The sequence below is a fragment of the Aquarana catesbeiana genome, linkage group LG08, assembly GCF_042186555.1.
Source record: "Aquarana catesbeiana isolate 2022-GZ linkage group LG08, ASM4218655v1, whole genome shotgun sequence".
NCBI lineage: Eukaryota > Metazoa > Chordata > Amphibia > Anura > Ranidae > Aquarana > Aquarana catesbeiana.
Window position 1 is genome coordinate 294872372 of NC_133331.1, and position 27575 is coordinate 294899946.

Sequence of the window (27575 nt, forward strand, 5' to 3'; positions counted from 1 at the left end):
AGGGGGCTTCCAGATTCCGATAAGCCCCCCCGCCCGCAGACCCCCACAACCACTGGGCAAGGGTTGTGGGGATGAGGCCCTTGTCCCCATCAACATGGGGACAAGGTGTTTCGGGGGGCTACCCAAAGCACCCTCCCAATGTTGAGGGCATGTGACCTGGTATGGTTCAGGAGGGAGGGGCGCTCTCTCGTCCCCCCTTCTTTTCCTGCGGCCTGCCAGGTTGCATGCTCGGATAAGGGTCTGGTATGGATTTTTGGGTGTAACCCACGCCATTTTTTTTTTTTAATTTTTTGCGCGGGGCTCCCCTTAAAATCCATACCAGACCTGAAGGGCCTGGTATTGAATTTATGGGGACCCCGACGCCAGTTTTTTTTTTTAATTTTGGTTCGGGGTTCCCCTGTGGGGAATTCTCATGCCGTTTTTATCAATGAACTTTTATGTGTATTGTCGGACCGGCAATTCATTAATAGCCGCGAGTAGTTTGAAATGACTTTTTTTCCTTTGAAATGTAATTTTGCTGTCAGACTGTTCTAAACACGGGAAACATGCGCCCCTTTACAGGCATACTATAGACACCCCCCAGGTACGAAATTTAAAGGAATATTACACTTTTATTGTTTCACTTTAAGCATTGTTAAAATCACTGCTCCTGAAAAAACAGACGTTTTTAAAACTTTTTTTTGCATTGATCCATGTCCCCTGGGGCAGGACCCAGGTCTCCAAACACTTTTTATGACAATACCATGAATATAAGCCTTTAACCACTTGACAACTGGGCACTTAAACCCCCGTCGTGACCAGACCAATTTTCAGCTTTCTGCGCTCTCACACTTTGAATGACAATTACTCAGTCATACAATACTGTACCCAAATGAATTTTTTGTTCTTTTTTTCATACAAATAGAGCTTTATTTTGGTGGTATTTGATCACCGCTGGGTTTTTTATTTTTTACGCTATAAATGAAAAAAGACCGAAAATTTTGAAAAAAAACGCATCTTTCTTTGTTTCTGTGATAAAATTTTGAAAATTAGTAATTTTTCTTCATAAATTTTGGCCACAATTTATACTGCTACATATCTTTGGTAAAAATAACCCAAATTAGTGGATATTATTTGGTCTTTGTGAAAGTTAGAGAGTCTACAAGTTATGGTGCAAATCATAAAAAATTGATCACACCTGAAGTACTGACGGCCTATCTCATTTCTTGAGACCTAAACAAGTCAGGAAAGTACAAACACCCCCCAAATGACCCCTTTTTTGAAAGTAGACATTCCAAGGTATTTAGTTAGATGCATGGTGAGGTTTTTGATGTTGTCATTTTTTCCCAAAATTCTTTGCAAAATTAAGATTCCCCCCCCCCCCCCCCCCACAAAATTGTCATTGTCATAGGTTATTTCTCTCACGTGGCATGTGTATACCACAAATGACGCCCCAAAATACATTCTGCTACTCCTCCTGAGTATTACGATACCACATGTGTGGGACTTTTTCACAGTGTGGCCACATAGAGAGGCCCAACATGCAGGGAGCACCGTCACGTGTTCTAGGAGCATAAATTACACATCTAATTTGTTGACTACCTATTACACTTTTGAAGGCCCTGGAGAACCAGGACAATGACATGTGACACTGACGTGACACTGATGACAAATGGCACTGATACGTGGCACTGACACTGATGTGGCACTGATGACAGATGGCACTAATACGTGGCACTGATGACAGATGGCACTAATACGTGGCACTGATGACAGATGGCACTAATACGTGGCACTGATGACACTGATGACAGATGGCACTGATACGTGGCACTGATGACACGTGACACTGATGACAGATGGCACTTATACGTGGCACTGGGGACAGATGGCAGTGGGGACAGATGGCAGGGACATGACAGCAGGGACAGATGGCAGGGCAGATGGCAGGGGCAGATGGCAGGGCAGATGGCAGGACAGATGGCAGGGGCAGATGGCAGGACAGATGGCAGGGGCAGATGGCAGGACAGATGGCAGGACAGATGGCAGGGGCAGATGGCAGGACAGATGGCAGGGGCAGATGGCAGGGCAGATGGCAGGGGCAGATGGCAGGACAGATGGCAGGACAGATGGCAGGGGCAGATGGCAGGACAGATGGCAGGGGCAGATGGCAGGGGCAGATGGCAGGACAGATGGCAGGGGCAGATGGCAGGACAGATGGCAGGGGCAGATGGCAGGGGCAGATGGCAGGACAGATGGCAGGGGCAGATGGCAGGACAGATGGCAGGGGCAGATGGCAGGACAGATGGCAGGGGCAGATGGCAGGACAGATGGCAGGACAGATGGCAGGGGCAGATGGCAGGACAGATGGCAGGGGCAGATGGCAGGGGCAGATGGCAGGGGCAGATGGCAGGACAGATGGCAGGACAGATGGCAGGGGCAGATGGCAGGGGCAGATGGCAGGACAGATGGCAGGGCAGATGGCAGGACAGATGGCAGGGGCAGATGGCAGGACAGATGGCAGGGGCAGATGGCAGGGGCAGATGGCAGGACAGATGGCAGGGGCAGATGGCAGGACAGATGGCAGGGCAGATGGCAGGACAGATGGCAGGGGCAGATGGCAGGACAGATGGCAGGGGCAGATGGCAGGGGCAGATGGCAGGGGCAGATGGCAGGACAGATGGCAGGACAGATGGCAGGACAGATAACAGCGCTGACACTTTTTTTCGTTTTTGTTTTTTTCTGTTTACTTACCGCCGCAGCGGTTCGTTCTCCCTAATCACACGCTGTCTCTGTGTGAGGAGGGAGAGCCGGCGATGAGAGAGGATCTCATATGTTTACATATGAGATCCTCTCTCATTGGCAGAGCGATCGCACTGTAAACGGCCGCTGTCATTGGCCGTTTACGGCGATCTGTGACTGGTTGTGTCCGAGGGCCACGGCCAGCACAAAACTTCCCCGATGCGCGCCCGCGGGAGCGCGCAACGCGGAAGTAAACAGGAGGACGTCCAGGGACGCCCTCCCGGCAATTGGAGTCCGCGCTGTAGCCGTCTTTCGGCTATAGCGCGGACGCCTAGTGGTTAAAATGAGCACTTTTGAATATTCATGTTCGTGTCCCATAGACTTTAACGGTGTTTGCGTGTTCGAACAAATTTTTTGCCTGTTTGCATGTTCTGGTGTGAACCGAACAGGGGGGGGTGTTCGGCTCATCCCTAGTGAGAGACCACCACACTGACCACTGATATAAGGGGGTCCTTCTCCTATAGGTCACCAATGTAAGGGACACCCAAGCACTTAAACCTCCTTTTCTCCAATTTTTTTTAACCCTTACACACCGGAGTGAGAACAATTCTCAGCCCATTATTCACGATGAACTCTAAACTGATGACCTGTAAAGACTTTTAACCACTTCAATACCAGGCACTTAGACACCTTCCCGCCCAGCCCAATTTTCACCTTTCAGCGCTGTTGCAATTTGAATGACAATTACGCGGTCATGCTACACTGTACCCAAACAAATTTTTTATCATTTTGTTCCCACAAATAGAGCTTTCTTTTGGTGGTATTTGATCACCTCTGCGCTTTTTATTTTTTGCGCAACAAATAAAAAAAGACCGAAAATTTCGAAAAAAAACAAGTTTTTCTTTGTTTCTGTTAAATTTTTTTGTAAATAAGTACGCTTTCTCCTTCAATAATGGGCACTGATACGGCGGCACTGATGGGCACCGATGAGGTGGCACCAATGAGGTGGCACTGATGAGATGGCACTAACGGGCACTGATGATGGGCACTGATAGGCGGCACTGATGGGCACTCATAGGTGGCACCGATGGGCACACATAGGCGGCACTGATGGGCACTCGTAGGTGGCATTGATTGGTATATATGGGTGGCACTGATGGGTACTTATGTGTGGCACTGATGGGCACAGATGGGCACTGACAGGTGGCACCGATGGGCAATGACAGGTGGCACAGATGGGCAATGACAGGTGGCACTGATAAAGCATTGCTGGGCAGATTTGGGCATTGCTGGGCAGATCATTGACATAATAGTGCCAATCAGTGCCCATTTGTGGGCACTGATTGGCACAGATTGGGCACATACCTGGCCATCCACGTTGCCCCTTCCCTGGTGGTCCTAGTGGCATCCCTGGTGGTCCAGTGGGGTGATCTGAGGGGGGGCTGCGCTGATAAACAATCAGCGCAGACCCCCCCTGCCAGGAGAGGCGCCGATCGGCTCTCCTCTACTTGCGTCTGTCAGACGCGAGTGAGGAAGAGCCGATCAACGGCTCTTCCTATTGACAGCGTGATCAGCCGTGATTGGACATGGCTGATCACGTGGTAAAGAGCCTCCGCCGGAGGCTCTTTACCAAGATCAGTGTAGCGGTGTGTCAGACTGACACACCGCTCCACCGATCGCCGCGATGCGCGCCCCCGGGGGCGCGCTGCGGCATGTTATCCTGCTGGACGTCATATGACGTCCAGTCAGGATAACAGAACCACTTCCCGGACGTCAATCCGCTATAGGGCAGGCGGGAAGTGGTTAAGGCTTCACCTAGGAGAGATTTTACAGATAGTGATATTTATCGTCATTCCACCGACCCACAGAATTATTTTTTAGTTGAATAAATTTTTTTATTATCATTTTACTTTTATAAGTTTGCCGTCATAAAATCAGGAAACAGTAAAAGGTAGAAATCTGATTGGTCAGGAAAATTACTTGAAATCTTCCACCACAAAATCTACTCAGCCAATGAGAGGTAATGACTCCATTTTTATTTTTCTCCTGCTATCAATGACCAACACGGTACAACACTTCATCCATGTCTTTGGTGATCTCTGATCTCCTTATCAACTGTTTCTTCCATGATGAAGATCAGCCATGGAGTATATCTGAGGTGTATATCAGGGTGTGCTTCTTCCCCACATGTCCAGCAACATTCATATACAAGACATTTCCCGCACTCACTAATACACCTTGAGGGTTGTGTGGGACCCCTGATGTACAGGAAGACAGGACTTCATTGAGGAACAATTCCCTCAGTCAGACCAGGAAAGTTCATTCTCCTCCGTGCCCAATCTCAGATGACTGTAAACAGAGGACTTCTGTGGGTTACACTTCTGCCACTCAGGACAAGAAAGTGGCTCTACCTTTGTGTGAGATTTCTGATGGCTGTAAAGATGGGACCTCTGTGAAAAACCTTTCCCGCACTCAGGACAGGAATACGGCTTCTCCCCTGTGTGAGATCTCTGATGTGTGTTAAGACTGGGCTTTTGTGAAAAACATTTCCCACACTCGGGGCAGGAATACGGCTTCTCACCTGAGTGCAGTCTCTGATGTCTGTAAAGACTAGACTTGTCTAAATAACATTTTCCGCACTCAAGACAGGAATACAGCTTCACTCCTGTGTGCAACCTCTGATAAACATCGTCCCTCACAGTCTGAGGTTCCTCAGGATAAGAGGAATACGATGGTCCGGCACCGTCCCTCACAGTCTGAGGTTCCTCAGGATAAGAGGAATACGATGGTCCGGCACCGTCCCTCACAGTCTGAGGTTCCTCAGGATAAGAGGAATACGATGGTCCGGCACCGTCCCTCACAGTCTGAGGTTCCTCAGGATAAGAGGAATACGATGGTCCGGCACCGTCCCTCACAGTCTGAGGTTCCTCAGGATAAGAGGAATACGATGGTCCGGCACCGTCCCGCACAGTCTCAGGTTCCTCAGAATAAGAGGAATACGATGGTCCGGCACCATCCCGCACAGTCTGAGGTTCCTCAGGATAAGAGGAATACAATGGTCCGGCACCGTCCCGCACAGTCTGAGGTTCCTCAGGATAAGAGGAATACGATGGTCCGGCACCGTCCCTCACAGTCTGAGGTTCCTCAGGATAAGAGGAATACGATGGTCCGGCACCGTCCCGCACAGTCTGAGGTTCCTCAGGATAAGAGGAATACGATGGTCCGGCACCGTCCCTCACAGTCTGAGGTTCCTCAGGATAAGAGGAATACGATGGTCCGGCACCGTCCCTCACAGTCTGAGGTTCCTCAGGATAAGAGGAATACGATGGTCCATCTACACTGTGTGGTGCCGGATGGACATTTGAGGTAGTCGGGTTTTCTCCTGGACTATACTGTGTGATGTCCTCATCTTCTACTTTACAGTCTGGAGACAAAGTGAGACAATCCTCTGAGGTTTTCCTCATCTCCCGTCCATCTACTAAAATAGAAATACAAAGATTATTACTAGACATGAGCAGATTGGTTCCCCTAAACCAGGACTCCGCCCACATCAGGCAGCTTTGTCTCTGAGAATCTTACAATTCCCCCCTCAAGGTAACTAGTAAATGGGTCCTCTGATCTCCTACCAGATCATTTCTTTATTCATGGACCTTAGTCAGAGAGTGAGGAAACAACGAGAACTGTCTTTTATAGGAGTGACAGTGATGAGGGGATTATAGGACGAGTGTCCCCACCCCCTCCATCACTCATTGCCATCTTCCCAACACAAGAAGTCCTGCACTTCATTATTTAGTCCATGATTTAGTCATGAATAACAGCGGGGCTGAGCCCCACCAGAGGTCAGAGAGTGAAACCCAACAGTCTAGATACATAAATTGTGTCTGCAGCACAGAGAAGGAAGATTATCCGAGAGAAATACAGGAATACAGGACGGGGAACACAGCTCAGGAAAGTGACCAGGGGATTACAGGCTGATATCACCCAGTCCCCGCCCCACTCTGGACCAATCAGTGAGCAGTATGGGTGGAGGAATGGATTTAGTGTTAATGACCCACCTGTGCTGATCTCTGTAGGAGTGTCCTCCTCTATAAATGTCCCCGTTATTCCATCCTCCTCCATAGACTGCTGATCATCCCTCACATACCTCTCTTCTTCTTCTGATTTACCTTCAACTTTTATATCTATCAGATCTTCACCCTAAACCAAGAGAATTTGAGAAAATATCATCTGTAAAATATAAGCTTTATTATTGTGACATCACATAAGAAATCCACACATCATCTCCACCAGTCCATGTTCTAGATGCTCCGTCCCACCAACCTTGAAACTGTGAGGGATGGTGTGATCTTCCTGTGTGGAATCCCGGGAATACAGAGGACGGGGACATCTCTCTGGTAGGTTCCTGGTATTAGGTGGCTCCATCTTATCCTTGTGTCCTTCTGAAAACTCCTCCATCACTCCATACTCCTCATCCTCCTCTTTATACTCTTCTTTAACAACAATATTATTATGCCTGAGGTTTCCACTCTGAATATATAATAAAACATTAATTGTAACAAACATGCTGTGTATAACTCATAACTACCAATAATTGTTCCTCATCTACCTGATGATGGTGAGGGATGATGTGACCTTCCTGTGTGGAATCCCGGGAATACAGAGGACGGGGACATCTCTCTGGTGGGTTCCCATTACTGGATCCATCTGTAGGAAACACACACACTGACTGAATACATTGTTTCTATGTGTTTATCAGATGATGGGGGATCTAGGTGGACCCTCCGTACTGCTCTCTCCTTTACAATAAAGTCTCCTCTTACCCGGTGATGTGAGGGGCGGCTGATTGTCCATCATGACGTCCTTGTAGAGATCCTTGTGTCCTTCTAAATACTCCCACTCCTCCATGGAGAAATAGACAGTGACATCCTGACACCTTATAGGAACCTGACACACACAATGATACAGTCACCATCCAGACACATCCCTTGTCTGTTACTGGATAATGTCCCAGAATTCCCAGAATCCTCCTCACCTCTCCTGTCAGCAGCTCCATCATCTTCTTGGTGACTTCTAGAATCTTCTCCATGTTGTGTCTCTCAGGTTTTAGGGAGTCACATGGAGGCACTGTGATGGTCATATGATCACCTGACTTCACAAGAGGAAATCTCTGTATTGGAGAACCAATAGGAATATCATGTTAGAATCCCAGAATCCTCCTCACCTCTCCGGTCAGGTCTGTGTTTTATTACTAGAGATAAGAGTGATGTCATGTGACCTCCCAGAATCCTCCTCACCTCTCCGGTCAGGTCTGTGTTTTATTAATAGAGATAAGAGTGATGTCATGTGACCTCCCAGAATCCTCCTCACCTCTCCGGTCAGGTCTGTGTTTTATCAATAGAGATAAGAGTGATGTCATGTGACCTCCCAGAATCCTCCTCACCTCTCCGGTCAGCAGGTAGATGATCTCCAGGGTGAGGTTTAGTATCTTCTCAGTCATGTGACTCTGGTCCTCCTCCATCCTCATTGGTCATGTGATCTATACAGGTTTCCTGTAGACCAATAATTGATAAGAGAAAATGATGAGGACTGTACCAGTTGTACAATATTAGGATGGGGGTGTATGGGGGGGGGGTGTATGAGGGCATTTTTTCAGGGAAGAACAGCCCCCCGGTAGGATTACACATTCAGGAACATTCAGTTTAGGGTTTGCTGTGTTTTTATGATACGGGAGCCTCTAACCCTTCGGTTCGATGGATCACAAAGTTGTCTTTCTCTAAAGTCCATTTTGCTTCATTCTTGATCTGCCAGCAAAGAAAACTGCTTAAGATTTCTATTATGTCTTCATAAACCCGCCCCCCCCCCCCCCCCCACACTAATAAAAGTAGTATAATCAATTTAGTAAAGACTGAGGAGGATATTGGTGGGAAAGGTGACACATCTCTAAAATGAAGAGAATGTTCCGGCCCGGTAAGTGGGGGAATGTTCTGCCCCTGAAGGGGTTAATCTAAGTTCCCACACTATATATGTGTGTATCATCATCTGCTGGAGATAAAAGACGTCACAGTGACTATGGAGGAAGAGGACGGACATGACGGGGGGTTACTGGGTGTAAATAAGATCTTATTCTCTTAAATTGTAAGCTCTAAGGAGCAGGGCCCTCTGATTCCAACTGTATTAAAGTGTATTGTATTTGTACTGTCTACCCTCAAGTTGTAAAGGACTATGTAAACTGTTGGCGCTCCATAAATCCTGTATAATAATGATAATAATAATAATTACATTAGTCAGTGTAGAGCAATATCTCTGATATTCATTACTTTTTGGTTATTCGTCATTTTTAATTTCCCTTCCCAACATTATTTCCATACTCATAGTTTATACTGTAAGAAGCTTAGTTAAAGTGGTGACCTTCCAGTCCTACAGCTTGAACCCAACCGGGGTAGGCTGGACTAGGCCATCAAGGTTTATATCACTACTATACTTTATGCCTTCTCAGTTTTTGTATTACAAATGTTGTATAATATATGCAGCAACTTCAATTGATTTGTATTTGTTTGATAAAATTAAAAAAAATATATTGTTGAAAAAAAAAAAAAATAATATTAATTACCTCCTCTGCTGCAACTTTCAGCGATGTCTCCTCTCTACTTCCTCCCGACTCACCTCTCACCCAGAACTTCCTGTCTGTACCTGACATCACTTCCTGTCTTCCATAGAGACTTCCTGTCTGGGAAGGATGTAGAGGTGAGATCACCACCTTGTGGAGTGTGAACACGTCCTTGTGCTGTGTGTGTATGTACTGTATATCCTTATAGATGAGGTCATCTCCACTCCCACCAAGGGGGAGAGAAATATATTACTGCCTAGTCCAGCCTTTCTCAGCCAGGGTCCCTCCAAAGGTTTTTAGGGGTTCCTCGAACAATGAACAATTTCTGTCTCTCAGTAACAACTTTATGGTTGCCACCTCATCCCTTTAAACCCGAACACATATGCATTACACAGCTTCTGTGGCTGATTAAGGTGGTAATTAAACTCACTTGGTGCCTTATCTGCATTTAATTAGCCTCAAAACCTGTGTAATTCAAAGGTGTTCGGGTTTAAAGGGATGAGGTGGCAACTCTAAACAACTTACATCAATGATCAGTAAGGTGGGGCAGTCTTCCCACTGATGACAATATAAGAATTTCCTTCTCACACTGATCACTGATATAAGGGGTCCTTCTCCCATTGGTCACCAATGTAAGGGACCACTACACTGACCACTGATATAAGGGGGTCCTTCTCTCATTGGTCACCAATGTAAGGGACCACTACACTGACCACTGATATAAGGGGGTCCTTCTCCCATTGGTCACCAATGTAAGGGACCACTACACTGACCACTGATATAAGGGGGTTCTTCTCCCATTGGTCACCAATGTAAGGGATCACTACACTGATATAAGGGGACCTTCTCCTATTGGTCACCAATGTAAGGGACCACTACACTGACCACTGATAGAAGGAGGTCCTTCTCCTATTGGTCACCAATGTAAGGGACCACTACACTGACCACTGATATAAGGGGGTCCTTCTCTCATTGGTCACCAATGTAAGGGACCACTACACTGACCACTGATATAAGGGGGTCCTTCTCTCATTGGTCACCAATGTAAGGGACCACTACACTGACCACTCATATAAGGGGGTCCTTCTCTCATTGGTCAATTCTCGGCCCAATATTCACAGTAAACTCTAAACTGATGACCTGTAAGGACTTTTAAGGCTTCACCTATGAGAGATTTTACAGATAGTGATGTTTGTCGTCATTCCACCGACACAGAATTATTTTTTTTCGTTCAATACATTTTTTTAATTATAAATTTACTTTTACAAGTTTGCCGTCATAAAATCAGGAAATAGTAAAAGGTACAAATCCGATTGGTCAGGAAAATGACTTGTCTGGAATGTGGAGGCGGAGTCGTTAATAACTTGTGTACAATACACAACGTGTTACATTATTTAACAACCGCTTCACGAAAAAGCTCTACGCCGTACACACAGCGACACGTGCAATTTGTTTGGTTCCGAATTCGTTTTTCAACGAAATTCGAAAATTTTAAAATTCCGAAAATTTGAAATCTTGAACATTCAAAAAAAAATTGAAAATTCCTAAATCCAAAAATATAACTAAAAATCCGAAAAAGATAACTAACTAACTTATAATAACTATTATTAACTATTAAATTATAAGGTATTGGAATTTCCATTCAAATTTGGCTGTTAGTGAACGCAACGAATACGAATTTATCTGAAGTTACGAAATATTGGAAATAACGAACTGCCGCGGCTCACCACGTGCTTGCGCCTGGAGGACCCAGTCCGATGCGTTTCATCCAATAGGATATCGTCAGAAGCGTGGCCATTCTACACAAGCACGCCTATTTCCGTAAGACCCGGATATTACATCAACCGAACTCCACCAAACGAAAAAAGAAGGATGGGTTTTTTTTTTTCATCCGGAAGGCAGAAAAACAAGGGACCGCCGCAGTCCCATATGCACTCCCACACCCCAAAAAAGTAAAGCGGGATACAATTTCATATTGCTAGAGGTTCCCCGTGCATAAAAAGTTATACAGTGCCTTGAAAAAGTATTCACACCCCTTGAAATTCTCCACATAAATGTATTTTATTGGGATTTTATGTGATAGACCAACACAAAGTGGCTCATAATTGTGAAGTGGAAGGAAAATGATAAATGATACAAATAAATATGTGAAAAGTGTGGGGGGAGGGGCATTTGTATGGCGCCCCCCGGAGTCAATACTTTGTAGAACCCCCTTTCTCTGCAAGTCTTTTTGGGGATGTCTCTACCAGCTTTGCACATCTAGAGAGGACATTTCTGCCCATTCTTCTTTGTAAAATATCTCAAGCTCTGTCAGATTGGATGGAGAGCGTCTGTGAACAGCAATTTTCAAGTCTTGCCACAGATTCTCAATGTGATTTAGGTCTGGACTGTGACTGGGCCATTCTAACACATGAATATGCTTTGATCTAAACCATTCCATTGTAGCTCTGGCTGGATGTTTCGGGTCGTTGTCCTGCTGGAAGGTGAACCTCCGCCCCAGTTTCAAGTCTTTTGTAGACTCTAACAGGTTTTCTTCTAAGATTGCCCTGTATTTGTCTCCATCCATCTTCCCATCAACTCTGACCAGCTTCCCTGTCCCTGCTGAAGAAAACCATCCCCACCACATGCTGCTGCCACCGCCATGTTTCACAGTGGGGATGGTGTGTTCAGGGTGATGTGCAGTGTTAGTTTTCCCCCACACATAGCGTTTTACTTTTAGTCCAAAAAGTTGAATTTTGGTCTCCTCTGACCAGATCACCTTCTTCCACATGTTTGCTGTGTCCTCCACATGGCTTCTCACAAACTACAAACAGGACTTCTTATGACTTTCTTTCACCAATGTCTTTCTTCTTGTCACTCTTCCATAAAGGGCAGATTTGTGGAGAACACGACTAATAGTTGTCCTGTGGACAGATTCCCCCACCTGAGCTGTGGATCTCTGCAGCTCCTCCAGAGTTACCATGGACCTCTTGGCTCTTCTCTGATGAATGCTCTCCTTGCCCGGCCGGTCAGTTTAGGTGGACGGCCATGTCTTGGTAGGTTTGCAGTTGTGCCATACTCTTTCCATTTTCCGATGATGGATTGAACAGAGCTCCGTGAGATGTTCAAAGCTTGGGAGATTTTTTTATAACCTAACCCTGCTTTATACTTCTTCACAACTTTATCCCTGACCTGTCTGGTGTGTTCCTTGGCCTTCATGATGCTGTTTGTTCACTAAGGTTCTCTAACAAACCCCTGAGGACTTCACAGAACAGCTGTATTTATACTGAGTTTAAATGACACACAGGTGGACTCTATTTACTAATTAGGTGACTTCTGAAGGCAGTTGGTTCCACTAGATTTTAGTTAGGGGTATCAGAGTAAAGGGGGCTGAATACAAATGCCCCCCTCCCCCCCACTTTTCACATATTTATTTGTATCATTTATCATTTTCCTTCCACTTCACAATTATGTGCCACTTTGTGTTGGTCTATCACATAAAATCCCAATAAAATACATTTACATTTTTGGGGGTAACATGACAAAATGTGGGAACTTTCAAGGGGTATGAATACTTCTTGCTGTACATTATTAGAAAAACGTTTTATCAATTAAAAAAAATGTAAATTAAAACATCAAACAAAAAAACTTAGCCCAAACTCTCATCAAAGCTCTAAAAAGAACATCCAGCAGGTGAAGAGGACATTTTAGAATAATACAACCCATTTAATATAAAAAAGACAATAAAACAGACTTAGTAATAAAAATTGGATAATCAGAAACCAAATCAGACATTATCCATTATTAATAAAATAAGTTACGTCCCAGTCCACATTCAAACCGCAAGTGACGTAACATTTTAATTCATAGATCCAGCGGGTCTCCGTTCAGGAGATCGCTCTTCTCACAAAACTCCCCCTCCATTGGGGCGTAAAACCCATCAATCTCAATAAAAGTAGTACTTACAAGCGCACTTTTAAAAAAAAAAAAAATACACTTTTTTTTAATTTAAAAAATAAGACAATAGTAAAGTTAACCCAATTTTCTTTTTATATAGTGAAAGATACGGTTACGCCGAGTAAATTGATACCCAACATGTCATGTTAAAATTTGCGCCTGCTCGTGGAATGGCGACAAACTTTGACCCTTTAAAAATCTCCATAGGCGACCTTTAAAAATATCTACAGGTTCGCAGTTTTGAGTTACAGAGGAGGTCTGGGGCTAGAATTATTACTCTCGCTCCAACGATCGTGGCGATACCTCACATGTGTGGTTTAAACACCGTTTTCATATGCGGGCGCGACTTACGTATGCGTTCGCTTCTGCGCGCAAGCTCGGCGGGATGGGGTGCTTTACATTTTTTTTTCTTATTAATTTTACTTTTTTTTTTTATTTTTACACTGTTCTTTTTTTAAAAAAAAATGAAAATTGGGTCCCTTTTATTCCTATTACAAGAAATGTAAACATCCCTTGTAATAGAAAAAAAGCATTACAGGACCTCCTAAATATGAGATCCTGGGGTATAAAAGACTTCAGATCTCATATTTACACTAAAATGCAATAAAGAAAAAAAATATTATCATTAAAATAATAATAAATAATGTCATTTAAAAAAAAAAATTCCAAAAATTTTTTTTTAAGAGCATTGGGCAAAAGTGAAGTTTTGACGTCGCTTCCGCCAGTCAATGCGATGGGGCCGAGAAGGGGCCATCTTCCCCTCACTCGGCAGCCAGGCCATCAGGAGAGCAGACGTGATCGTCTCCACCGCTACCGGCGGGTCCGGTAAGCGGCTGAGACCCCCGGAGTGCGGCGGGAGAGTGATCTTGCGGTGAATCCGTCACAGAGACCACTTTTATCTGAAAGCGGACCGCCCACTGAAGAAGAGCATACCGGGGTTATGGCAGATATCTGCTGCCATAACAACGATACTCCTCTTCAAAGAGCCGACGTACGACGACGGCGGGCGGTCCGTAAGTGGTTAATCCTTGGAAAAAGGAAACACTATTCGGTGCATCCAGGACATTTGGTGCAACTTGAAGCCCCAGAGGTGGAACATCCCTGAAGATGACTTGTGGGCGGTCAGGAAGAACCAACCCAACAGCCTGTTGTTTTTCAATACCCCTCCAGTGCTTAGACATTATTCTTTTACCCACTTCCATACCGCAAGCCGTCATATGACATCCTGGGCTTTCAGTGGTGATATCTGAATGATGATGGGTGCAGCTGCAGGCATCATCCAGATATCATTTTTTTCAGCGGCTGACTCCCTACACCATACCGGCGATGGGAGGGGACGTTCCCCCCTCCTGCCGCACTCTGGTGCTTCTCCAGGCTCGCCCGTGCGATCGGGGACCCGGAGAAGGAATCGGCCAGTGCCGGAAGGAAGTCAAAGAGAAAACTGAGGGACAGATGGTCCCTGGCAATCTCAAGGACTCTCGGAGGCCTGGGCGCGACGTTATGACGTTACGTCCGAGCCGCCGGGAGGAAATAAAGCCGAGATCTCGGCTAGAAAGCGGCAGTTCGTTAAATCTTTTTTTTTCGATCTGATGCTTTCCAGCCTGGAGTAGAGATGTGGGGTCTTATAGACCCCACATCTCTCCATAAAGAGGACCGATCAAGCACTATTCCCATTATGCCCCGTACACACGGACGGACATTCCGACGGAATATGTGCGATCGGAGCTCGTTGTCGGAAATTCCGACCGTGTGTGGGCTCCATCGGACTTTTTCCATCGGAATTTCCGACACACAAAGTTTGAGAGCAGGCTATAAAATTTTCCGACAACAAAATCCAATCCTTTAAATTCCGATCGTGTGTACACAAATCCGACGCACAAAGTGCCACGCATGCTCAGAATACATTAAGAGACAAAAGCTATTGGCTACTGCCCCGTTTATAGTCCCGACGTACGTGTTTTACGTCACCGCGTTTAGAACGATCGGATTTTCCGAAAACTTTGTGCGACCGTGTGTATGCAAGACAAGTTTGAGCCAACATCCATCGGAAAAAATCCTAGGATTTTGTTGTTGGAATGTCCGACCAATATCCAACCGTGTGTACGGGGCATAACAAGGGACGTTTACATTCCTTGTAATAGGAATATACGTGATCAAATTTTTTTTTTAAAAAGTGAAAGTTTAAAAAAAAAAAAAAAAAATTTTAAGCGCCCCCCTGTCCCCGCGAGCTCACACGCAGAGGAAACCGCATACGTAAGTCGCGCCCGCATATGTAAACGACATTCAAAGCACACATGTGAGGTATCACCGCGATCGTTAAAGCGAGAGCAATAATTCTAGCCCTAGACCTCCTCTGTAACTCTAAACAGGCAACCTGTAAAAAAACAAAAAAAAAAAAAGCGTCACCTATGGAGATTTTTTAAGCATCGAAGTTTGGCGCCGTTCCACAAGCGTGCGCAAATTAAAGAGCGTGACGTGTGACTTATCTATTTACTCGGCGTGACATCATCTGTCACATTATACCAAACAATTGGGCTAACTACCGTTTTGTTTTTTTTTTAATTTATGATTTTTTTTTTTTCCCAAAAAATTGCGTTTGGAAAATTACTGCGCGAAAACCGTGTGACATAAAAAGTTGACGACCGCCATTTTATTACCTAGGGTGTGTGCTAAAATATATATAGATATCTATATATTATATAATGTTTGGGGGTTCTGAGTAATTTTCTAGCAAAAAAAAAAAAAAGATTTTTACATGTAGGAGAAGAGCGCTGGAATCCGCGTGGTATGGAAGTGGGTTTCAATATCGTAACATTGGTGGGAATTTGTGGTAACAAATGAAAAGTTGATGATCCTTCTGATTTGCATTAGGTTTTTGACCTACCTCCCAAAATAACACTTCTATCCATATTTCCCACTTCTGTAATGATCCCATCCAGTTCCTCAGGCCTATATCCCTTAATATCCCTTATCGAAAAACCTCCAAGAACAAGGCCAGTTGGAAAAATTCATCCCGGTACAGTTCCGCCTCAATCTGGCTCTTGGGTACTGATCTTCACCACGTAGGGTGATGGCAACTCCCCTGCCCAATAAAGCCATTCCGGTCACTACGTTTTAACCGCTTCAGCCCCCGGACCATCTGGCTGGCCAAAGACCGGAGCACTTTTTGCGATCCGGCACTGCGTCGCTTTAACTGACAAATGCGCGGTCGTGCCACGTTGCTCCCAAACAAAACTGACGTCCTTTTTTCACCACAAATAGAAATTTCTTTTGATGGTATTTGATCACCTCGGCGGTTTTTATTTTTTGCGCTATAAACAAAAAAAGACAGACAATTTTGAAAAAAAAAAACGCATTATTTTTTACTTTTTGCTATAATAAACATCCCCAAAAAATATAGAAAAAAACATGGTAAAAAAAAAAAAAATCGCAATAAGCGTTTATTGATTGGTTTGCGCTAAAGTTATAGCGTCTACAAAATAGGGGATAGTTTTATGGCATTTTTATTAATAATTTTTTTTTTTTTTTACTAGTAATGGCGGCGATCAGCGATTTTTATCATGACTGCGACATTATGGCGGACACGTCGGACAGTTTTGACACATTTTTGGGACCTTTCGGCATTAATACAGCGATCAGCGCGATTAAAAATGCACGGATTACTGTAAAAATGTCACTGGCAGTGAAGGGGTTAACACTAGGGGGCAGTGAAGGGGTTAATGTGTGTCCTAGTGTGTGTTCTAGCTGAAGGGGGGATGGGGACTGTGCAGGGAAACACACAGTATGAACAGCGATCTGTTAATGAACAGACGATCTGTCAGTTTTCCCCTCAGAGAACCGGAAACTGTAATGTTTACACACACAGTTCGGGGTTCTCCGTGTGCCCCGAGCGATCGTGGGAACACCGGCGGTGGCACTCGCATCGGCTCGGGGAGGGAGCAGGGCCCGCTTATGTTAGCGACGTAACATAACGGCGATTCGCGCAGCCGAGCCGTGTAGCCGCAGTACGACTGCGGCAGCTGGTCGGCAAGCGGTTAAAGTATGTTGAGCTGATTAGAGAACCTCCCCTGATTTCAATATTAAGATCGAAAAAAATGGGTTTGAGTTTGGCTGGCCTCGTATTGCAAAGAAAAGCCCAAGGTGTTATTATTGAGCTGCTCCCGGAACGTCTCTAACGACAACATGTCGCCTTCCCATAGGAGGAGGACGTCATCTATATACCTCCCCCAGAAGACCAACTTGGTTGTCCTGTTGGTATAGATGACGTCCTCCTCCCATTTTGCCACAAACAGGTTTGTATTGTTGTAACAGGAGATATTTTTGGTAGCGCAGATGACCACATGTGTTTTGTACATTATTTAAGTGTTTGTGAAATCTTACATCACAAAATGTACTCAGCCAATAAAAGGTAATGATGACTCCATTTTTATTTTTTACTGCCTTTTAAGTGGTGAGGTTAACGTGTTTCGTCCTGGAAGACGACTTAAGAAAATAGACCTTTTGCAAGAGTTAACACCACAAAATGTACTCAGCCAATGAGAGGTAATGACTCCATTTTTATTTTAAAAGGCCTAAAGAGCCGCCTTTTAAGTGGTGGGGTTAACGTGTTTCGTCCTGGAAGACGACTTGAGAAAACAGACCTCTTGCAGTGTTTACACCACAAAATGTACTCAGCCAATGAGAGGTAATGACTCCATTTTTATTTTATCTACTGCTATCGATGGCCAACACGGTACAACACTTCATCCATGTCTTTGGTGATCTCTGATCTCCTTGTCAACTGTTTTTTACATGATGAAGATCAGCCATAGAGTATATCTGAGGTGTCTATCAGGGTGTGTTTCTTCCCCACATGTCCAGCAACATTCATATACAAGACATTTCCCGCACTCCAATACACCTCGAGGGTTGTGTGGGACCCCTGATGTACAAGAAGACAGGACTTCAGTGAGGAACAATTCCCTCAGTCAGACCAGGAAAGTTCATTCTCTTCCGTGTCCAATCTCAGATGACTGTAAACAGAGGACTTCGGTGGGTTACACTTCTGCCACTCAGGACAAGAAAGTGGCTCTACCTTTGTATGGGATCTCTTATGTATGTTAAGACCGGATTTAGTTTGAAAACATTTCCCACACTCAGGACAGGAATACGGCTTCTCTCCCGTGTGGGACATCTGATGTTTGTAAAGAATGCACTTCTGTGAAAAACATTTCCCGCACTCAGGACAGGAATGTGGCTTCTCCCCCGTGTGCAATCTCTGATGGGTGTTAAGATTGGACTTCATTGAAAAACATTTCCCGCACTCAGAACAGGAATACGGCTTCTGCCCTGTGTGAGACATCTGATGTTTGTACAGAATGATCTTCTGTGAAAAACATTTCCCGCACTCAGGACAGGAATACGGCTTCTCTCCCGTGTGCAATCTCTGATGTCTGTAAAGACTAGACTTGTCTAAATAACATTTCCCACACTCAGGACAGGAATGTGGCTTCTCCCCCGTGTGAGACCATTGGTGTCTGCTGAGGCTGGACTTCTTTGAAAAATGTTTCCCACACTCAGAACAAGAAAACGGCTTCTCCCCCGTGTGAGTCCTCTGATGTTTGACAAGGTCAGATTTTTGTAGAAAACATTTACCGCAGTCAGGACAGGAATGTGGCTTCTCTCCCGTGTGAGATCTCTGATGAGTGTGAAGATTGGACTTATCTGAAAAACATTTCCCGCACTCAGGACAGGAATACGGCTTCTCCCCAGTATGACATCTCTGATGTGTGGAAAGATACCACTTATTTGAAAAAAGTTTCCCACACACAGGACAGGAATACGGCTTCTCTCCTGTATGCGACCTCTGATGAATGGAGAGATTGGACTTCTTTGGAAAACATTTTCCACACTCAGTACAGGAAAACCTCTTATGTTTTGGAAGGACGGCACCGTCCCTCACAGTCTGAGGTTCCTCAGGATAAGAGGAATACGATGGTCCGGCACCGTCCCTCACAGTCTGAGGTTCCTCAGGATAAGAGGAATACGATGGTCCGGCACCGTCCCTCACAGTCTGAGGTTCCTCAGGATAAGAGGAATACGATGGTCCGGCACCGTCCCTCACAGTCTGAGGTTCCTCAGGATAAGAGGAATACGATGGTCCGGCACCGTCCCGCACAGTCTGAGGTTCCTCAGGATAAGAGGAATACGATGGTCCGGCACCGTCCCTCACAGTCTGAGGTTCCTCAGGATAAGAGGAATACGATGGTCCGGCACCGTCCCTCACAGTCTGAGGTTCCTCAGGATAAGAGGAATACGATGGTCCGGCACCGTCCCTCACAGTCTGAGGTTCCTCAGGATAAGAGGAATACGATGGTCCATCTACACTGTGTGGTGCCGGATGGACATTTGAGGTAGTCGGGTTTTCTCCTGGACTATACTGTGTGAGGTCCTCATCTTCTACTTTACAGTCTGGAGACAAAGTGAGACAATCCTCTGAGGTTTTCCTCATCTCCCGTCCATCTACTAAAATAGAAATACAAAGATTATTACTAGACATGAGCAGATTGGTTCCCCTAAACCAGGACTCCGCCCACATCAAGCAGCTTTGTCTCTGAGGATCTTACAATTCCCCCCTCAAGGTAACTAGTAAATGGGTCCTCTGATCTCCTACCAGATCATTTCTTTATTCATGGACCTTAGTCAGAGAGTGAGGAAACAACGAGAACTGTCTTTTATAGGAGTGACAGTGATGAGGGGATTATAGGACGAGTGTCCCCACCCCCTCTATCACTCATTGCCATCTTCCCAACACAAGAAGTCCTGCACTTCCTTATTTAGTCCATGATTTAGTCATGAATAACAGCGGGGCTGAGTCCCACCAGTCTAGATACATAAAATGTGTCTGCAGCACAGAGAAGGAAGATTATCCGAGAGAAATACAGGAATACAGGACGGGGAACACAGCTCAGGAAAGTGACCAGGGGATTACAGGCTGATATCACCCAGTCCCCGCCCTACTCTGGACCAATCAGTGAGCAGTATGGGTGGAGGAATGTATTTAGTGTTAATGACCCACCTGTGCTGATCTCTGTAGGAGTGTCCTCCTCTATAAATGTCCCCGTTATTCCATCCTCCTCCATAGACTGCTGATCATCCCTCACATACCTCTCTTCTTCTTCTGATTTAACCTCAACTTTTATATCTATCAGATCTTCACCCTAAACCAAGAGAAGGAGAGAAAATATCATCTGTAAAATATAATCTACAATGATGTGAGATTATATAGAAAAAATATTGAAACCACCTCCACGGGTCCATTTTGTAGATGCTCCATGCCACCAACCTTGTAACAGTGAGGGATGGTGTGACCTTCCTGTGTGGAATCCCGGGAATACAGAGGACGGGGACATTTCTCTGGTGGGTTCCCATTACTGGATCCATCTGTAGGAAACACACACACTGACTGAATACATTGTTTCTATGTGTTTATCAGATGATGGGGGATCTAGGTGGAGCCTCCGTACTGCTCTCTCCTTTACAATAAAGTCTCCTCTTACCCGGAGATGTGAGGGGCGGCTGATTGTCCATCATGAGGTCCTTGTAGAGATCCTTGTGTCCTTCTAAATACTCCCACTCCTCCATGGAGAAATAGACAGTGACATCCTGACACCTTATAGGAACCTGACACACACAATGATACAGTCACCATCCAGACACATCCCTTGTCTGTTACTGGATAATGTCCCAGAATTCCCAGAATCCTCCTCACCTCTCCTGTCAGCAGCTCCATCATCTTCTTGGTGACTTCTAGAATCTTCTGTCTCTCAGGTTTTAGGGAGTCACATGGAGGCACTGTGATGGTCATATGATCACCTGACTTCACCAGAGGAAATCTCTGTATTGAGGAACCAATAGGAATATCATGTTAGAATCCCAGAATCCTCCTCACCTCTCCGGTCAGGTCTGTGTTTTATTAATAGAGATAAGAGTGATGTCATGTGACCTCCCAGAATCCTCCTCACCTCTCCGGTCAGGTCTGTGTTTTATTAATAGAGATAAGAGTGATGTCATGTGACCTCCCAGAATTCTCCTCACCTCTCCGGTCAGGTCTGTGTTTTATTAATAGAGATAAGAGTGATGTCATGTGACCTCCCAGAATCCTCCTCACCTCTCCGGTCAGGTCTGTGTTTTATTAATAGAGATCAGAGTGATGTCATGTGACCTCCCAGAATCCTCCTCACCTCTCCGGTCAGGTCTGTGTTTTATTAATAGAGATAAGAGTGATGTCATGTGACCTCCCAGAATCCTCCTCACCTCTCCGGTCAGGTCTGTGTTTTATTAATAGAGATAAGAGTGATGTCATGTGACCTCCCAGAATCCTCCTCACCTCTCCGGTCAGGTCTGTGTTTTATTAATAGAGATAAGAGTGATGTCATGTGACCTCCCAGAATCCTCCTCACCTCTCCGGTCAGGTCTGTGTTTTATTAATAGAGATAAGAGTGATGTCATGTGACCTCCCAGAATCCTCCTCACCTCTCCGGTCAGGTCTGTGTTTTATTAATAGAGATAAGAGTGATGTCATGTGACCTCCCAGAATCCTCCTCACCTCTCCGGTCAGGTCTATGTTTTATTAATAGAGATAAGAGTGATGTCATGTGACCTCCCAGAATCCTCCTCACCTCTCCGGTCAGCAGGTAGATGATCTCCAGGGTGAGGTTTAGAATCTTCTCAGTCATGTGACTCCAGTCCTCCTCCATCCTCATTGGTCATGTGATCTGTACAGGTTTCCTGTAGACTAATAATTGATAAGAGAGAATGATCTGGACTGTACGGGTTGTACAATAATAGGATGGGGACGTATGGGGGATAATATGAGGGTTTCTATCAGGGAAGAACGGTCCCTGGTGGGATTAAATACAGAGGAACATTCAGTTTAGGGTTTGCTATGTTTTTGGCTCGATGAATCGCAGTTATTTTTGTAAAGTCCGTTTTTAAGAAAGCTGATTATGAGTCTCTTTGTAACCCCCCCCACTAATAAAAATGGTATAACCCGTTAGTATAGACTGATTAGGTGATTGGTGGGAAAGGTGACACATCTCTAATATGAAGGGAATGTTCCTACCCCATAGGTGGGGAAATGTTCTGGCCCTGAAGGGGTTAATTTAGGTTCCCACACTATATATGTGTGTATCATCATCTGCTGGAGATAAAAGACATCACAGTGACTATGGAGGAAGAGGACGGACATGACGGGGGGTTACTGGGTGTAAATAGAAAATAAGATCTTATTACCTCCTCTACTGCCTTTTCCAGCAATGTCTCCTCTCTACTTCCTCCCGACTCAACCCTCACCCGGAACTTCCTGTCTGTACCTGACATCACTTCCTGTCTTCCATAGAGACTTCCTCTATGGTAGAAGTGAGATCACCACCTCGTGGAGATCAGAGGAACTGCAGCCCGGAGAAACGTCTGGTAGTGTGAACACGGCCTTGTGCTGTGTGTATGTACTGTATATCCTTATAGATGGGGCCATCTCCACTCCCACCAAGGGGGAGAGAAATATATTACTGCCTAGTCCAGCCTTTCTCAGGCAGAGTTCCTCCAAAGGTTTCTAGGGGTTCCTTGAGCAATGAACAATTTCTGTCTCTCAGTAACAACTGATATCAATGATCTGTAAGAGGGGCAGTCTTCCAGTCACCAGTAAACCTGGTTGACTTTCAGGAGATCTCTTAGGTAAGGTTTAAAGACTTAAGCACATCGCTGTCTTCAAGGGAGACTGGCTACATGTGGCAATCTCCCCCGCTTGTTATGTGAAGGAATGTGATGTAAATAATAATAATAGTAATCTGAAAATGTCTATTTTCTTATGTGCATACATATTTTTCTCCTTACTCATTATATAAGTATACAGGTTTGCTCTGTTCCTATATTTTCTCAAGATGGCGGGTACCCCCTACATCCCACACATCAGAAGAACGCGGAACTGAAGATAAAACCAAAGATCAGCCAGACCTCGTTATGAAAATTCTCCATCTTCTTTACTATCTTAACCAATGAGATGTACCTATTAGACTAACATAGCAATGACGTATTTGTGTGTATAAAACATTAACACCGCCTTGAATAAATTAGAAGTGTAACAAGTAACGGTGCTGAGCGTGTCTCAGAGTGTTTACTTTTATATGCATGCATATCCACACTTTTCAAATTAGAGACAGCAGCAGATAACCTTGGGCTCGATTGGAGCTCTTAATCATTTCCTTAACAGATGGTGCCGAAACCCGGGACCTCAGGCTACAGTCGAAGTTATACCGCGATAAGCATTCGGGCGTTAACTGATTGATGAGACAGAGGGGTTTGCGCAGCCCTAACAGTACCGGTGAGTTTGATTTATATTCTTACCACTGTACGACTCTCTTATCTTTCGGTTGACGGCTGGATTCTGTCGGTATGCTGAGACTGTCTTAGAGGCAGGTATTTCCTCGCCTGAGGTTGTTTTAACGAACCTGCCAATGGGTTTCTGCTGACTGTATTTGTTCACTGTCTGCCATTCTTTGGGCTACGAAACTCAGCAGTCTAAGGGTGCTACATGTGTGAATGTGTGCTCTCTGACATGAGATGGTTTCCCTTGTAGCAAACGTTTATAGACGGATTACTCTAGGTTTTTAACGAACCTTTGAGGGTTATTTTAGCTGCTGGCTTTGCAGTCTAAAGTGCTACATGTGTGAATGTGTGCTCTCATCTCCAGATGAACTATCGGTCTCTGGAATGAGTTGGTTTCCCTTGTAGCAAACGTCTATAAAACGGGTTTATTTGTGAAGGGGGTGATGTCTGCCCCTGGGGTTATCTTAGCCTGCTGAAATTTTGCAGTTCGAAGAGTGGCAGGTGTAATGTCCTGTCGTGAGTGTATTTGTGATTTACTGTTTGCTACGTTGCTCCCTATTACCCCTGATGTGTTTGTTCTTGTTCTGAGATTAACGGTACATTACAGGGTTATAGCAAACAGTAGCAACTAGGAGCGCAGTAAGTGCCCCCACCGAAGGAATTTTTTGATAAGAACACTGAGAAAAAACATTAACCCCATTGGTTGTATGTATTCTACTCTCAAGCCGTTAGCCGAGAAAGAGAAAAGAAAGTGATATTGTAAAGAAAGTGATATTGCAAAGAAGGAGAGAAGAAGATGTTGAAATAGTTAACAAAGTTGAAAGAAGTGGCGAAAGTTATGTTGCTGAAGAAACAGGGAGAAAAATCCTGTGTGATAAAGAAAATTGGATAAAGGAAGTTAAGAAAGATGGCGATTGTATTATGTATGTGTATCACAGAGCTGATGATATGTTGGAACTTGAAACAAAGGAGGGGAGGGACAGCACTGCCCTCCGTCTAACAACCACTCCTTTCTCACCACCCAAGCACAACCCACTGTGACAACTCAGCCCGGCGGCCATCTTAGTGCACCCATGCCTTCACTTTCTACCCAGTCCAGTGCACTTCCTGCCGGCGGCCATCTTGGTACACCCAGTAAGCTTAAACAGCCTGTACCCAGCCCTCCCTGTTTTAAACCAAGATGGTACATACCACACACCTGTCTTCCCCAATACGGGAGCATCACATTCCCAGGCCGGATATGTTAATGATGAAGAAGCATCTGAGTGGGAAGCCCAACAGCAGGCAGCAAGGCCACCCACTGATTTAACCCCCAATCCGGCTCCGGACTCACAGTTCCGAGAGCATCTCAAACACATGCTGGCAACCGTAAAGAACAGTGCCCCTTGCCAGCCCCCGCCCCAACAACAGTCTCGGTTACCAGAAGGGGCACCAGTGATGTATGTCGCTTTTACTCTATCACAAGCAGCGGCCTTAGTGACAAGTCTGCCTGACCCAGAGAAGCAGCCAATTCCCTTCTACCACAGGATAGTGCAGATACAAGAAACTTACTCAGCTGCCTGGAGAGACTTGATCAGCCTATGCCAAATCAAAGCAGGATATGTCTTTTGGCCAGTCATGCAGATGGCCTTCAATGATGCCTGCCTGACAAGTGCCACTTCCTACACCTCAGGCGTGGAGTTCTGTGCACAACTCCACGACTGGGCAAAGGAGAAGTTGACGGATCAGAAGACCACAATCCAAGATATTACCCAAGATAAAGGGGAGTCTGTGAAGAATAGGGATGAGCTTCGTGTTCGAGTCGAACCCATGTTCGACTCGAACATCGGCTGTTCGATCGTTCACCGAATTGCGAACGATATGGGCCGTTCGCGCCAAATTCGTGTGGCGCGTCACGGCCCATAATTCACTGCGGCATCGCAGTGCATTGCTTGCTGATGATTGGCCAAGCATGCACTATGACCCGCATGCTTGGCCAATCACAGCGCCGCCTTAACAGAGAGCCATAATTGGCCAAAGCCAAGGAGGCTTTGGCCAATTATGGCTCAGGGGATTTAGTACACGCCCCACACTATATAAGGCCGCCTGCACGGCGGCCCTGTGCAGTGTGTTCCGGTGTGCTTAGAGAGAGAGAGAGAGACAGTGTCATTTCATTTGAGTTAGCTAGATTAGGCAGGACAGTCAGTCAGTTAGCTGCACTTAAAGTGTATTGTGTATATATATGCATCCCAGGTGTTGCATATATATATATATACACTGTATTCAGTTTAGCTAGATCCGTTCCTGTTATCTTCTAGACTATTTACATTTAGTGCAGTGCGTCCTGCTCACAGTGTTCAGCTAGATCCGTTCCTGTTATATTCCTACTGACAGGCAGGCTTGTCTTGTTACAGTATTTTGAAGAAAATTACTGGTGTTCTTTTGATCCTATTAGTACCACAGTCAGGCAGCTAGACTATTTACATTTAGTGCAGTGCATCCTGCTCACAGTGTTCAGCTAGATCCGTTCCTGTTATCTTCTTACTGACAGGCAGGCTTGTCTTGTTACAATATTTTAAAGAAAATTACTGGTGTTCTTTTCATCCTATTAGTACCACAGTCAGGCAGCTAGACTATTTACAGTTAGTGCAGAGCGTCCTGCTCACAGTGTTCAGCTAAACCTACAAGTTAGTGGGGTGCGTCCACCTCACAGTGTTCAGCTAAACCTACAAGTTAGTGGGGTGCGTCCTGCTCACAGTGTTCAGCTAAACCTACAAGTTAGTGGGGTGCGTCCACCTCACAGTGTTCAGCTAAACCTACAAGCTAGTGGGGTGCGTCCTGCTCACAGTGTTCAGCTAGATCCGTTTCTGTTATCTTCTTACTGACAGGCAGGCTTGTCTTGTTACAGTAAATACAGCTACCTGAAGAAAATTGCTGGTGTTCTTTTGATCCTATTAGTACCACAGTCAGGCAGCTAGACTATTTACAGTTAGTGCAGTGCGTCCTGCTCACAGTGTTCAGCTAGATCCGTTCCTGTTATCTTCTTACTGACAGGCAGGCTTGTCTTGTTACAATATTTTGAAGAAAATTACAGGTGTTCTTTTGACCCTATTAGTACCACAGTCAGGCAGCTAGACTATTTACATTTAGTACAGTGCGTCCTGCTCACAGTGTTCAGCTAGATCCGTTCCTGTTATCTTCCTACTGACAGGCAGGCTTGTCTTGTTACAGTATATAAAGCTACCTGAAGAAAATTGCTGGTGTTCTTTTGATCCTATTAGTACCACAGTCAGGCAGCTAGACTATTTACAGTTAGTGCAGTGCGTCCTGCTCACAGTGTTCTGCTAAACCTACAAGTTAGTGGGGTGCGTCCTGCTCACAGTGTTCAGCTAAACCTACAAGTTAGTGGGGTGCGTCCACCTCACAGTGTTCAGCTAAACCTACAAGTTAGTGGGGTGCGTGCTGCTCACAGTGTTCAGCAAAACCTACAAGTTAGTGGGGTGCGTCCACCTCACAGTGTTCAGATAAACCTACAGGCTAGTGGGGTGCGTCCTGCTCACAGTGTTCAGCTAGATCCGTTCCTGTTATATTCCTACTGACAGGCAGGCTTGTCTTGTTACAGTATTTTAAAGAAAATTACTGATGTTCTTTTGATCCTATTAGTACCACAGTCAGGCAGCTAGACTATTTACAGTTAGTGCAGTGCGTCCTGCTCACAGTGTTCTGCTAAACCTACAAGCTAGTGGGGTGCGTCCTGCTCACAGTGTTCAGCTAGATCCATTTCTGTTATCTTCTTACTGACAGGCAGGCTTGTCTTGTTACAGTAAATACAGCTACCTGAAGAAAATTGCTGGTGTTCTTTTGATCCTATTAGTACCACAGTCAGGCAGCTAGACTATTTACAGTTAGTGCAGTGCGTCCTGCTCACAGTGTTCTGCTAAACCTACAAGTTAGTGGGGTGCGTCCA

The 27575-nt window shown here is 45.2% G+C and overlaps 1 protein-coding gene and 1 long non-coding RNA gene across 2 annotated transcripts in view; both read right to left on the reverse strand.

Annotated features, from left to right (window-relative positions):
- The window catches only part of LOC141105000 (uncharacterized), a 35468-nt gene extending 15616 nt beyond the window's left edge, over positions 1–19852 (reverse strand). Inside the window, exon 1 of the mRNA XM_073594807.1 lies at positions 18339–19852. Within this exon, the coding sequence (XP_073450908.1) occupies positions 18339–19841 (1503 nt within the window). The 5' untranslated portion in view covers positions 19842–19852. The remainder of the gene's footprint in view (positions 1–18338) is intronic.
- Positions 8160–10082, reverse strand: LOC141105019 (uncharacterized). The gene is made up of 3 exons (XR_012235522.1): positions 9332–10082; positions 8461–8522; positions 8160–8270 (listed from the first exon to the last, which is right to left on the reverse strand). It is a non-coding gene; the product is annotated as an uncharacterized lncRNA (long non-coding RNA).
- Positions 19853–27575: the final 7723 nt, after the last annotated feature.